Below are 14150 nucleotides of genomic sequence, written 5' to 3'. Positions count from 1 at the left end.
TCCACAAATGTTAGCGTGTCAAAGTGCTGACCACTGACGCCACTCTTTCACTTTGAACCGCATGCCTCTGTAGAACCACACAGTCCAGCAATGGGTCATGCTGGGCTGTGTTGTTCCACAAATGTTAGCGTGTCAAAGTGCTGACCACTGACACCACTCTTTCACTTTGAACCGCATGCCTCTGTAGAACCACACAGTCCAGCAATGGGTCATGCTGGGCTGTGTTGTTCCACAAATGTTAGCGTGTCAAAGTGCTGACCACTGACGCCACTCTTTCACTTTGAACCGCATGCCTCTGTAGAACCACACAGTCCAGCAATGGGTCATGCTGGGCTGTGTTGTTCCACAAATGTTAGCGTGTCAAAGTGCTGACCACTGACGCCACTCTTTCACTTTGAACCGCATGCCTCTGTAGAACCACACAGTCCAGCAATGGGTCATGCTGGGCTGTGTTGTTTCACCAATTTTTAGTGAAAATAAATGAACATGAGTTTTGTGTATCTTTACTTTAATATACTTTTTTTTCTTTTCCCCACAGATATCTATATACACAAGAAAAGAATGTAAAGAAGAACAAACTACTTTTTTGTTTTAATTAACTTTCAAACTTTATTAAAATTTTTTCTTCAATAAACTTTTAAAAATAGAAGTTTCCTGTGGTTTTTATTAAAATTTGTAATGCATTTGAATTGTACGTAAGTAGATTGCCCAGGGAACATCAAGGGAACTGTCTCTTCACATCCACACCACTTAGGAAGGATACACCGGAAGACCTGTGGAAGAGAAAAGTATGAGCTTCCAGATATGGGTGATAGTGTCACCCTGGGGCTGGAAAAAGAGGTACATACAACAGTCCACACAACACAAGCGGGTTGCAGCGGCCCAAATTCAACCCTCCTGCACTTGCATCACTACACATCCAAACATTCCCTAGCATTGCTGTTTCAGGGAATGCTTGGATGTGCAGTCTTGCAAATGCCGGAGGGCTGCACTTTGGACATGCCGGGGTGATTTTGGATAAGGGAGTTTTGGGCAATACATCTCACCTGAGGGGGGGTTGTCTGCTACATGGCGGAGGGTCAGGTCCACATCACCAGTAGGGTCACCCATGGAACATCAGGTGAAATGTCGTGTCTCTTCACATCCACACCACTTAGGAAGGATACACCGGAAGACCTGTGGAAGAGAAAAGTATGAGCTTCCAGATATGGGTGATAGTGTCACCCTGGGGCTGGAAAAAGAGGTACATACAACAGTCCACACAACACAAGCGGGTTGCAGCGGCCCAAATGCAACCCTCCTGCACTTGCATCACTACACATCCAAACATTCCCTAGCATTGCTGTTTCAGGGAATGCTTGGATGTGCAGTCTTGCAAATGCCGGAGGGCTGCACTTTGGACATGCCGGGGTGATTTTGGATAAGGGAGTTTTGGGCAATACATCTCACCTGAGGGGGGGTTGTCTGCTACATGGCGGAGGGTCAGGTCCACATCACCAGTAGGGTCACCCATGGAACATCAGGTGAAATGTCGTGTCTCCTCACATCCACGCCACTTGGGAAGATACATCGCAGGACCTGTGGAAGAGAAAAGTTTGAGCATCCAGATATGGGTGATAGTGTCACCCTGGGGCTGGAAAAAGAGGTACATACAACAGTCCACACAACACAAGCGGGTTGCAGCGGCCCAAATGCAACCCTCCTGCACTTGCATCACTACACATCCAAACATTCCCTAGCATTGCTGTTTCAGGGAATGCTTGGATGTGCAGTCTTGCAAATGCCGGAGGGCTGCACTTTGGACATGCCGGGGTGATTTTGGATAAGGGAGTTTTGGGCAATACATCTCACCTGAGGGGGGGTTGTCTGCTACATGGCGGAGGGTCAGGTCCACATCACCAGTAGGGTCACCCATGGAACATCAGGTGAAATGTCGTGTCTCCTCACATCCACGCCACTTGGGAAGATACATCGCAGGACCTGTGGAAGAGAAAAGTTTGAGCATCCAGATATGGGTGATAGTGTCACCCTGGGGCTGGAAAAAGAGGTACATACAACAGTCCACACAACACAAGCGGGTTGCAGCGGCCCAAATGCAACCCTCCTGCACTTGCATCACTACACATCCAAACATTCCCTAGCATTGCTGTTTCAGGGAATGCTTGGATGTGCAGTCTTGCAAATGCCGGAGGGCTGCACTTTGGACATGCCGGGGTGATTTTGGATAAGGGAGTTTTGGGCAATACATCTCACCTGAGGGGGGGTTGTCTGCTACATGGCGGAGGGTCAGGTCCACATCACCAGTAGGGTCACCCATGGAACATCAGGTGAAATGTCGTGTCTCCTCACATCCACGCCACTTGGGAAGATACATCGCAGGACCTGTGGAAGAGAAAAGTTTGAGCATCCAGATATGGGTGATAGTGTCACCCTGGGGCTGGAAAAAGAGGTACATACAACAGTCCACACAACACAAGCGGGTTGCAGCGGCCCAAATGCAACCCTCCTGCACTTGCATCACTACACATCCAAACATTCCCTAGCATTGCTGTTTCGGGGAATGCTTGGATGTGCAGTCTTGCAAATGCCGGAGGGCTGCACTTTGGACATGCCGGGGTGATTTTGGACAAGGGAGTTTTGGGCAATACATCTCACCTGAGGGGGGGTTGTCTGCTACATGGCGGAGGGTCAGGTCCACATCACCAGTAGGGTCACCCATGGAACATCAGGTGAAATGTCGTGTCTCCTCACATCCACGCCACTTGGGAAGATACATCGCAGGACCTGTGGAAGAGAAAAGTTTGAGCATCCAGATATGGGTGATAGTGTCACCCTGGGGCTGGAAAAAGAGGTACATACAACAGTCCACACAACACAAGCGGGTTGCAGCGGCCCAAATGCAACCCTCCTGCACTTGCATCACTACACATCCAAACATTCCCTAGCATTGCTGTTTCAGGGAATGCTTGGATGTGCAGTCTTGCAAATGCCGGAGGGCTGCACTTTGGACATGCCGGGGTGATTTTGGATAAGGGAGTTTTGGGCAATACATCTCACCTGAGGGGGGGTTGTCTGCTACATGGCGGAGGGTCAGGTCCACATCACCAGTAGGGTCACCCATGGAACATCAGGTGAAATGTCGTGTCTCCTCACATCCACGCCACTTGGGAAGATACATCGCAGGACCTGTGGAAGAGAAAAGTTTGAGCATCCAGATATGGGTGATAGTGTCACCCTGGGGCTGGAAAAAGAGGTACATACAACAGTCCACACAACACAAGCGGGTTGCAGCGGTCCAAATGCAACCCTCCTGCACTTGCATCACTACACATCCAAACATTCCCTAGCATTGCTGTTTCGGGGAATGCTTGGATGTGCAGTCTTGCAAATGCCGGAGGGCTGCACTTTGGACATGCCGGGGTGATTTTGGACAAGGGAGTTTTGGGCAATACATCTCACCTGAGGGGGGGTTGTCTGCTACATGGCGGAGGGTCAGGTCCACATCACCAGTAGGGTCACCCATGGAACATCAGGTGAAATGTCGTGTCTCCTCACATCCACGCCACTTGGGAAGATACATCGCAGGACCTGTGGAAGAGAAAAGTTTGAGCATCCAGATATGGGTGATAGTGTCACCCTGGGGCTGGAAAAAGAGGTACATACAACAGTCCACACAACACAAGCCGGTTGCAGCGGCCCAAATGCAACCCTCCTGCACTTGCATCACTACACATCCAAACATTCCCTAGCATTGCTGTTTCAGGGAATGCTTGGATGTGCAGTCTTGCAAATGCCGGAGGGCTGCACTTTGGACATGCCGGGGTGATTTTGGATAAGGGAGTTTTGGGCAATACATCTCACCTGAGGGGGGGTTGTCTGCTACATGGCGGAGGGTCAGGTCCACATCACCAGTAGGTTCACCCATGGTAGAGTTGGATAAAAGGATCAAATATTTGCGGGAACCCAACAACAGGATAAAACGGGGTAACGAACTGTACAAACATGGCCTGGGGATATACATCAACAGGATGTAAAACTCTGAAATACATAAATGAAGAGGTTTTTTAAAAAATATTCCAATGTCAGTTTACACGATAATACAAATGTCAGTATACTCACAGGCAACTGCAAAATAATTTTGGATCAATGTCCGCCGGGAATCCTCTCCTTCGTCCATACCCACCGGTAGAGCAGAAGACCGGTTCCCGCGTCGGAAAGCACTGCGACGAAGAGTCACCGGCAAACGGTTTGCGACACATATGTTGTGTAAAATACAACATGCATTTACCATGCCGCAAACCTTCGACGGTGAGTACAAAAGAGCACCGCCGGAAGTGTCTAAACATCGAAACCGGCTTTTAAGTACACCGAAGGCACGCTCAATTACTCCCCTCGATGCAATGTGTGTCTCTTGGTAACGTTTTTCTGCTCTACCAACAGGATTAGACAATGGGGTCAACAGCCACGGTTTGTTTGGATAACCCGCATCGCCTATAGAAAATATAAAAAAAATGTTAGGTACTTGTAAAAAATAATAAAAAAAAATAATAATAAAATAATAAAAAAATAAAAAAATGAAAATACATACCTAACAGCCAGCCACCAGGCATGTTTCCTGTTTCAAACTTGTCAAACAGCGATGACTGGCTTAGGATGAAGGAGTCGTGAGATGATCCAGGAAATCCCACAAAAATGTTCAAAAATCTCATGTTTACATCACAGACCGCCTGCACGTTCAGGGAATGGAACTGTTTTCGGTTCCGAAAACATTCCTCTGAATTCCGTGGCGGTCTGATCTGCACGTGGGTACAGTCATTCGCGCCCAGCACATTGGGAAATTTGTATTTGTTGAAAAAGCCTAATTTGATCTCACGACATTCGCTGTCCGTCTCTGGAAATGTGATGTACTGGATCGTCAATTTGCGGAAAGCCCTAATGACCTGGGTTATACAGCGCGACAGTGTCGACTGTGAAAAACCGCATGTTTGAGACAGTGTAGGCTGGAATGTGCCTGACGCCAAAAAATGTAACGTCCCCAGCAGTTTCTGAAAACCGCTGATTGCACGATTTGTCCGTGCCCGAGGTTCCAAGTCGGCCTCCAACAGAGCGTACAGCGAATATATGTCGCGAGTCGATAAGCGATAATTTTGTATCACCTCGAACTCGCTGAGATCCTCCAGTTCACGCCTAGTGCGATACTGGCGTGGACGTGGAAATGAAACCCGCAATACTGGCTCACCCAATGCAGACATTTGCTGACCTGGATCCTGATGTTCATCAGCACTTTCTTCCTCCATCATGCTTGCAGCCAGCATGAACATCACAATCTGGTCAGAAAAAGGCTCCATCATTGTAGTCAGTACAAAAATAAGAATGTGTTTTAAAACGCAGGAATTTTCCTAAAAAAACGATTCCACAGAGCTGACTGTAAAATGGCTCCTTCTCCCTGTAGTCTCAAACCTGGGAGTGAGGAGATAGGAGGGGCTTTGCAGAAGTGTATCCTGGGAAAAACTGTGGAATCATGGGTAAATTTCCCTCAGGAGATTGAAGAAAAAAATATTCCTTTAAAAAATCAATTAAATAATACTTGTGAAGCAAAAAAAGACAAACCAAGTAGATAATCCTTTCAAATATAAATAGATATGCTACTAGCAATCCTCAAATATCCAAAAAAAACATGTACTAAAAATTTTTTTTTAGATCCCGCCAGTCAACTGAGGCGGACTAAAATAGGCGAATTTGCGGTCGAAAAGCACTGCAGGCGAATTTCCAAACTTGAATTGAATATGCTTTGGGCGAATTGCAGCATCTATACCATTGCAGAAAAGTCGAATGCGAAAAAAGTCGAATTGACAAAAGTCGAATTTTGAATGTCCGTTTTTTTGCGATAAAGTACTGTACTGCATAGGCGAATTGTTTTTTTGAGGCAAATTCGTTCCGGAATTCGACTTTTTCTGGAATTCGACCGCAATTGCATATACCCCTTAAAGTACCAACCAACCAACCAACTCCTACCTGTTATTTTTCAAACACAACCTGTAACATGGCAGTTTGGAGATGACTGGCTGGTACTTTATCTCTCTCCACTTTATCTCTCTCCAAGGCTTAGTAAATAGACCCCTGGGTATGTAAGGTCTCACAGCTACAGCCTTCATCCCTGTTATTCTTCCCTAGCCTTGTCTTCTTCTGTCCTTTAACTTTGTGCATTGTACTTATACTCTATTATTTTGACACGTGCCTATTCATACAAATTATGGCGCCTTGTACATAAAAGTTATTATTATTATTATTAGAGAGAAGTGCTGCTATTATTACAGAGGGTGTGCAAGTGTTAGCAAATGACACTAAGTGTGTTTGTGCTAATGAGTCCAATGCTACTCACAGGAGGCAGATTAATTGTGAACACTAATCCAAACTGATGATGATGACAATGTGCAGATGCTGCAGATTCGCTATGTGCTTCTGAATCCCTCCCAATTATTACTATTAGTAGTGTGGCTGCTGCAATCTAGTCACCTCATTACATTGATAAATGCAATCAGTCCACAGCAGGAAGCAGATTCCCACTCAATACTTTAAAGGTTTTAATAGTCTTTTACCTGATAACTGTGACTATCGTATTTATTTATTAATAAATAACACTGTCCGGACATAGGGGGTAATTCAGACCTGATCTCAAGGGTGCGTTTTTTGCATCCCTGCGATCAGTTATTCGCTGCCTACAGGGGGAGGGTATTTGTGTGTGTGTGTGTGTGTGTGTGTGTGTGTGTGTGTGTGTGTGTGTGTGTGTGTGTGTGTGTGCAGGTGTGCGCTCGCTTGTGCTGGGAAACTGCACAAAACAGCAGTTTGTGTAGTCTCTACACAGCCCAGGACTTACTCTGCCACTGCGATGATCCTGGCTGGAGCTGACGTCAAAAATCCTCCCACAAAACGCCGGGTCCCTCCTGCGTTTTTCCGGACACTCCCTAGAAACGCCCTCTTCCTGTCAATCTCCTTGCAATCGCCGATGCGTTTAGAATTTTCGCACCATCCCGACGCTGACCGGTGATCCCCGTTGCTGTGGTCCATTGCGCCTGTGCATTGCGTTGTATACGCATACGCAGAGCAGACCTGATCACTGCCTGTGAGAAAACGCACAGCAGCGATCAGGTCTGAATCGGCCAAATAGACGGACAATTTAGCATTTACTAATATACTGTCAAACCACATCCCAGGAAGCAACCCAGACGCATATAACGTCTGATTCATGTTTGTAAGTAAAGCAAGAAATGCAAGTACCTTTGGGGTCTATGTACTAAGCCTTGGAGAGAGATAAAGTGAAAAAAGATAAAGTATCCAACAATAATACGAATGTGAGAACCTTATCCAAAGCGCTTTAAAACTGTGTCTCTTTTAAAGAAGTGCTGATCAGCCTATTAGCCATAAAACATATAAAAAACAAAGGTCCTTTGGAGACTCTCGGCGCTGTTTATAAAATGCAGGTGTGCTCAATATAGTATCTCTCTGTATTCAATTCTTTAAACTCCACAGTCTAATCAAATACCAAAGAGTAGTAAAAACATAGTCCATTTATTCATAAAAATCTTCTTATACCCATTAGATTCAAATTCACAGCGTTCCAACAGTTCAGCACAAAAGCAGCAAAAGTATAGGAGTTGCCTCACCGGACTCTCTAGATGCCAATTCACACGGTTCTGCTTGTCTGTCTGAGATCATTACATTCGGTGCTGCCAGCAATGCAACTGACCTCCCGGACGTGACTGCAGCTAGTTATTCTATCCCTCCACCTTGCATGTGTTAACAGATGTATATGCGAGGGTTTACTCTCACCGCTGGTCGTCTCCCGGTATTCACTCCTTACTTCTTATAATATTATGCTGTCCTCCCCGCTGTTGGCCCGACAGTGTGCGATGTCCCAAATTAAAATAATAGTGACCACATCCACCTATAGCCGCTGACGCGTTTCTACCCTCACAGAGTCTAACTCATGGCATGACAGATCATCAAGACTCCATTCTATAACTAGAAGGTGAGGTTCAGTTTGATATACTTCTGCCTACAAATGACAAACCCCATGATGTTCAGCCGGTCACCTACTAACCTGGTCAGTAAATGAATGGAGGATTTTGAGGTTTTTAGCATGCCTCTTTCCAGCTCTCAGCCGAGAATACACAAAGTCCGGCCACAACCAGGGCATCTTCTGACGACGATGTATCATATCACTCATTCTAATTAAAACAGAATTAAATGTTTTCTATGTTTGTTGTATTATTCAAGCACCAGAACAAACTGCCATAAATTCACCCTTGAGTTTGATCATTTTCAATGACATTGTTCAGGTACAATATAACTATATATTAGCACATGCTTTGCAGAGTTGTGAAAATTGTTGCAATAACCAAACTGTAACCAGGTTTACCAAAGTGTCTGAAATCCAGCCATTACGCTGTGTATTACTTCTGCAGCATTTCCCTCCATGGCCAAAAATCATCCAATATATTTGAATTGCCCATTTTATCAGGATTAATCCTGTGATATCAGCCCAACCGGGTCATATCTAAAATTCCACAGCTTGCATTAACTTAATCTATCTCAAATCTTTAGAATTCTTCTGATAAAAATGGACATGTTTAAACAACTGCCTGTAAAAGAAGAGATTGTTCACTCTCTAGCAAGATCCCTTTGGATCCTAGCACAGAGTCGCAGGGGGTAATTCAGACCTGTTCATAGCAGCAAATTTGTTAGCAGTTGGGCAAAACCATGGGGGTAATTCCAAGTTGATAGCAGCAGGATTTTTGTTAGCAATTGGGCAAAACCATGTGCACTGCAGGGGAGGCAGATGTAACATGTGCAGAGAGAGTTAGATTTGGGTGGGGTGTGTTCAATCTGCAATCTAATTTGCAGTGTAAAAATAAAGCAGCCAGTATTTACCCTGCGCAGAAACAAAATAACCCACCCAAATCTAACTCTTTCTGCACGTTATATCTGCCTCCCCTGCAGTGCACATGGGCCCTCATTCCGAGTCGTTCGCTCTGTATTTTTCATCGCATCGCAGTGAAATTCCGCTTAGTACGCATGCGCAATATTCGCACTGCGACTGCGCCAAGTAATTTTACAATGGAGATAGTATTTTTACTCACGGCTTTTTCATCGCTCCGGCGATCGTAATGTGATTGACAGGAAATGGGTGTTACTGGGCGGAAACAGGCCGTTTTATGGGCGTGCGGGAAAAAACGCTACCGTTTCCGGAAAAAACGCAGGAGTGGCCGGGGAAACGGGGGAGTGTCTGGGCGAACGCTGGGTGTGTTTGTGACGTCAAAACAGGAACGACAAGCACTGAACTGATCGCAGATGCCGAGTAAGTCTGAAGCTACTCTGAAACTGCTAAGTAGTTTGTAATCGCAATAATGCGAATACATCGGTCGCAATTTTAAGAAGCTAAGATACACTCCCAGTAGGCGTAGGCTTAGCGTGAGCAACTCTGCTAAAATCGCCTTGCGACCGATCAACTCGGAATGAGGGCCATGGTTTTGCCCAATTGCTAAAAAAAATCCTGCTGCGATCAACTTGGAATTACCCCCCATGTGCACTGCAGGGGGGTCAGATATAATTTGGGTGGGGTGTGTTCAAACTGAAATCTAAATTGCAGTGTAAAAATAAAGCAGCCAGTATTTACCCTGCACAGAAATAATATAATCCACCCAAATCTAACTCTCTCTGCACATGTTATATCTGCCCCACCTGCAGTGCACATGGCTTTGCCCATTAGAGAAAGATTTTGCTTTTGCGATCAGGTCTAAATTACGGTTATCCCCACAGTCTTCTAATATTTGTCACAGCAAGTACATGCAATGCTTCTGGTTCTGTGCCAAGTCCTTTCAGCCATTGGGTGTGACCTGGAGGGTGTGGCTTTTGCTGCTTGCAGTGGAAGGAACAATTTATCATGCTTTACTTTTTCAGGAAAGCTGTCGTTAATGCTGGCCTAAAATTGCACAATGTTTATATAGGAAACATAAAATTTTGGGTTTATACGTCATATTAGTAAATGAATTACATATGGAATCTAAGGCACACTAGTTGTACAGAGAGCATTATACAACTAAGCACAAGTATTTATTTTTTTGTTTTGTTAGTGCGCTCCTTCTTATACTACTGTATATTGTTTAGTGCTGAAGTTTCCTCTAATAACCTGCAGACTCTTACATCTATTTTATTACATTACAGCAAACTGAACTCTTCTGTGCACTGTACTTGTTGTTCTGATAAAGTCATTTGATAAGCTTAAGTTTGCACAACACACAACACACTGACATAGCAACTACAGAATTCCCATGAAATATAATGTAATATAAGCAGGGGAACGTGTAAGTGAAAGGTTTTAGAACGCAACTGCCAGTGACAAATTGACAAACATGGGGCCTTATTCAGAGTTGATCGCAGCAGCAAATTTGTTAGCAGTTGAGCAAAACCATGTGCGCTGCAGGGGGAGGGGCAGATATAACATGTGCAGAGAGAGATAGATTTGGGTGGGGTGTGTTCAAACTGAAATCTAAACTGCAGTGTAAAAATAAAGCAGCCAGTATTTACCCTGCACAGAAACAAAATAACCCACCCAAATCTAACTCTCTCTGCACATGTTATATCTGCCACATCTGCAGTGCACATGGGGGGTCATTCCGACCTGATCGCACGCTGCCATTTTTCGCAGCACAGCGATCAGGTCACTAGTGTGCTGCGACTATGCATTTGCATGGCTGCAAAAAGTAGCTAGCGAGCGATCAACTCGGAATGACCCCCATGGTTTTGCCCAACTGCTAACAAATTTGCTGCTGCGATCAACTCTGAGGGTCATTCCGAGTTGATCGCTCGCTAGCTACTTTTTGCAGCCGTGCAAATGCATAGTCGCCGCCTACTGGGGAGTGTATATTTGCAGTGCAAGGGTGCGATCGAATGTGCAGCCGAGCGGTACAAAAATAGTTTGTGCAGTTTCTGAGTAGCTCAGAACTTACTCAGCCGCTGCAATCACTTCAGCCTGTCAGGTCCCGGAATTGACGTCAGACACCCGCCCTGCAAACGCTTGGACACGCCTGCGTCTTTTCAAACACTCCCAGAAAACGGTCAGTTGCCACCCACAAACGCCCTCTTCCTGTCAATCTCCTTGCGATCGGCTGTGCGAATGGATTCTTCGTTAAATCCATTGCAAAGCAATGATCCGCTTTTTACCCATACAACGCGCCTGCGCATTGCGGTGCAAACGCATGCGCAGTAGTGACCTGATCGCTGCGATGCGAAAAAACGGCAGCGTGCGATCAGGTTGGAATGACCCCCTGAATTACCCCCATAGTGCAGTGGTTGTACAACTTGTGTCTAACTATTTCCAGCACACAGAGGCCGATTCTGAGTTGCAGGCTAGTTACAATGCTCACTGGATCTCGTGGAGTTAAGCAGACTGCACAGCATGCACCAGACAGTATTTGGCTTCTGTGCATGTATCTGATCAGGTATCAGAACACGGATGAGGTGCTACTGTGAAGGGATTGAATGTCTATCAGCAGACCACACTTTCTGTAAAATGGACGTTTCTGGGCAGTGACCATGGGATTGCACTGAACTCTTCTGTCTCATAGTAGTATACTGGGAGTGTTATGTAGGTGTAGTGGGCATGAAGGCTGACTTCCTTGCTCAGTTGTAGCATGCAGACAGAAATGGGACAGGTCATTTGCACCCAGCACAAGACTGGCGTTAGTAATGGCTGCGGATGGAAGAACAGTTGATGGCACTGGCTTCCAAGTGCTGCCTCATGGAGTGTTATGTATCCTTGCTTTAGCATAAACTAGTAAGCAGGCAGCTACCACAGCCACACGCAAAAGAAGCCGCAGATTCATCAGACTCAGACCCATAGTGTTAAATGTGTCTCGTCAATCTCCTTTACTCTGTGTCTGGCTGCTTTAACAGATGTGGCCTCTTTCAGTGTTGCCATTCATGTTGTGGGATAGCGGGAAGCACGCATACACACACACCCGCTATCCAATAACTACAATGGAGTAGCCAGCAGGTGCGACTAAGCATGGCATACCACTATGCGTACGATGCTGTGAAACTGCAAAATGCAGCAACAATGAAAGAGGACACATCTGTACTTTTCACATTAAGGGGAGAATTCAATTAGCCATGGTAGATTTCTGTGGGCTAACTGATCCGTCAGTGTTATCCAATAAGCCCCGAAACCAGCGGTCATCAGGGTTTTTTTTTCACCTGCCTCAACGGGCCGTAAAAAATCCCTGATAATTCAGATATACTGTGACCACGTTAACGCACAAATATGTGAACTTTTCACGGATTCTGTGGCTTAACACCCCTTAACCCGTGTTAACGCACATGAACACATAAAGTTAACAGGTGTTAACTAGGCTATTGCGAGAAGTCGGGATCCTACTGAATAGTGCCTGAGGTTACCTCATGTCTTATCACACCATAATTTACCATCGGTAACTGAATTCCCCTCTAAATATTACAATTTAGACAATAAAATAAATATTAAATGTAATGCTTTTAAAATACATACTCATAAATAGTTTTGACATATTCAGAATCACTGTTGCTCTGTGCTTGAATTTTCCTCCCCATGGCCGTCTCTAAAGAACAAAAAATAAAGGAGATTTATGGTAGACTTGCCATGGTTAAATCTCTTTCTGCGAGGTACAATGGATTCCACAGGGAATAGATCAGGGTGTAGAGTTGGATCTTGAGCCGTGGCACCAACAGGTTAAAGCTTTGACTGGTCCCAGGATACATTGCTCTGCCTCCTCTATAACCCCGCCTCCAGGCACTGGAGCTCAGTTTCATTAACCAGTCCAATGCAGTAGCAGGTAAAAGAGACGGTAAAGGTTAGTCACATAGAACCACATTCTCATGACAGGAGAAGGGTCTAGCAGCTTATGCTATACAAACCCAAAGAAGCTAAGTGCGTCAGGGTGGACGCCCTTTGGAATCCAGTGTACCTCGCAGAAAGAGATTTAACCATGGTAAGTCTACCATAAATCTCCTTTTCTGCAGCGGGGTACACTGGGATTCCACAGGGAATAACATCGGGGATGTCCTAAAGCAGTTCCTCATGGAAGGGGACGCACCGTAGCGAGCACAAGAACCTGGCGTCCAAAGGAAGCACCCTGGGAGGCGGAAGTATCAAAGGCATGGAACCTGATGAACGTGTTCACAGAGGACCATGTAGCCGCCTTGCACAATTGTTCAGCGGACGTGCCTCGGCGGGCTGCCCAAGTGGTCCAACAGACCGAGTAGAATGGGCTTTAATAGCAGCAGGAGCTGGAAGACCAGCCTGTGCATAGGCTTGTGCAATCACCATTCTAATCCATCTGGCCAATGTTTGCTTATTCGCAGGCCAGCCACGTTTGTGAAAACCAAAAAGTATAAAAAGGGTATCTGACCTCCTGAGGGAGGCAGTCCTCTCTACGTAAATACGGAGAGCCCGTACCACATCCAAAGACAGCTCTTTGGAGGACAAACCAAAAGTGATAAAGGCGGGAACCACAATCTCTTGGTTAAGATAAAAAGATGATACCACCTTAGATAGATAACCAGGGCAAGTTCAAAGAACTGCCCGGTCCCGGTGAAAAATCAGAAAGGGTGGACGACAGGACAAAGCGCCTAAGTCCGACACCCTTCTAGCAGAGGCAATAGCCAGTAAAAACACGATCTTAAGTGTAAGACATTTAAGATCCACAGACTCAAGAGGTTCAAATGGAGATTCTTGTACGGCATTTAAGACAACAGACAGATCTCATGAAGCCACAGGAGGGACATAGGGAGGCTGAATCGGTAAAACACCCTAAATGAAAGTATGAACGTCAGGAATAGACACAATTTTCCTTTGAAACCACACCGACAAGGCAGATATATGAACCTTGAGGGAGGCTAGACTAAGGCCTAAATCTAGGCCTTGTTGCAGAAAAGCCAAAAGCCTAGACATTCTGAACGAATAGGCATCATAATTCTTAGCAGCACACCATGTGAAGTAAGAGTTCCAGACCCTATAATAAATGCGTGCAGAAGCCGGTTTGCTGGCCTTTAACATAGTTTGAATAACCGCCTCAGAGAATCCCTTGGCCCTCAGGATTGAAGCTTCAAGAGCC

General features: G+C 45.6%; 2 protein-coding genes across 2 annotated transcripts in view; both read right to left on the bottom strand.

The window, feature by feature from the left end:
• LOC134923917 (cytochrome P450 4V2) overlaps window positions 1-14150 on the bottom strand; it is a 119232-nt gene that overhangs the window by 32740 nt on the left and 72342 nt on the right. The window contains exons 5-6 of the mRNA XM_063920798.1: window positions 12566-12635; window positions 8102-8228 (exon numbers count right to left, since the gene is read on the bottom strand). Coding sequence (XP_063776868.1) covers window positions 8102-8228; window positions 12566-12635 — 197 coding nt within the window. The remainder of the gene's footprint in view (window positions 1-8101; window positions 8229-12565; window positions 12636-14150) is intronic.
• On the bottom strand, window positions 3844-6478 carry LOC134985714 (putative nuclease HARBI1). The gene is made up of 3 exons (XM_063950450.1): window positions 4589-6478; window positions 4120-4491; window positions 3844-4038 (listed from the first exon to the last, which is right to left on the bottom strand). Coding segments are annotated over exons 1-3 (1137 nt in total). The 5' UTR covers window positions 5352-6478; the 3' UTR covers window positions 3844-4036.

Source organism: Pseudophryne corroboree, chromosome 1 (genome assembly GCF_028390025.1).
Source record: "Pseudophryne corroboree isolate aPseCor3 chromosome 1, aPseCor3.hap2, whole genome shotgun sequence".
Classification (NCBI taxonomy): Eukaryota; Metazoa; Chordata; class Amphibia; order Anura; family Myobatrachidae; genus Pseudophryne; species Pseudophryne corroboree.
This window is presented reverse-complemented; position numbering and strand designations above follow the sequence as displayed.

Bases quoted from the DNA above. Each gene is read 5' to 3' on its own strand.
- LOC134985714 (XM_063950450.1), bottom strand. From the start codon at position 5,351: ATGATGGAGCCTTTTTCTGACCAGATTGTGATGTTCATGCTGGCTGCA. The intron at 4,492-4,588 runs GTATGTATTTTC...TATTTTCTATAG, and splicing joins GCCTGGTGGCTGGCTGTTAG to GCGATGCGGGTTATCCAAAC.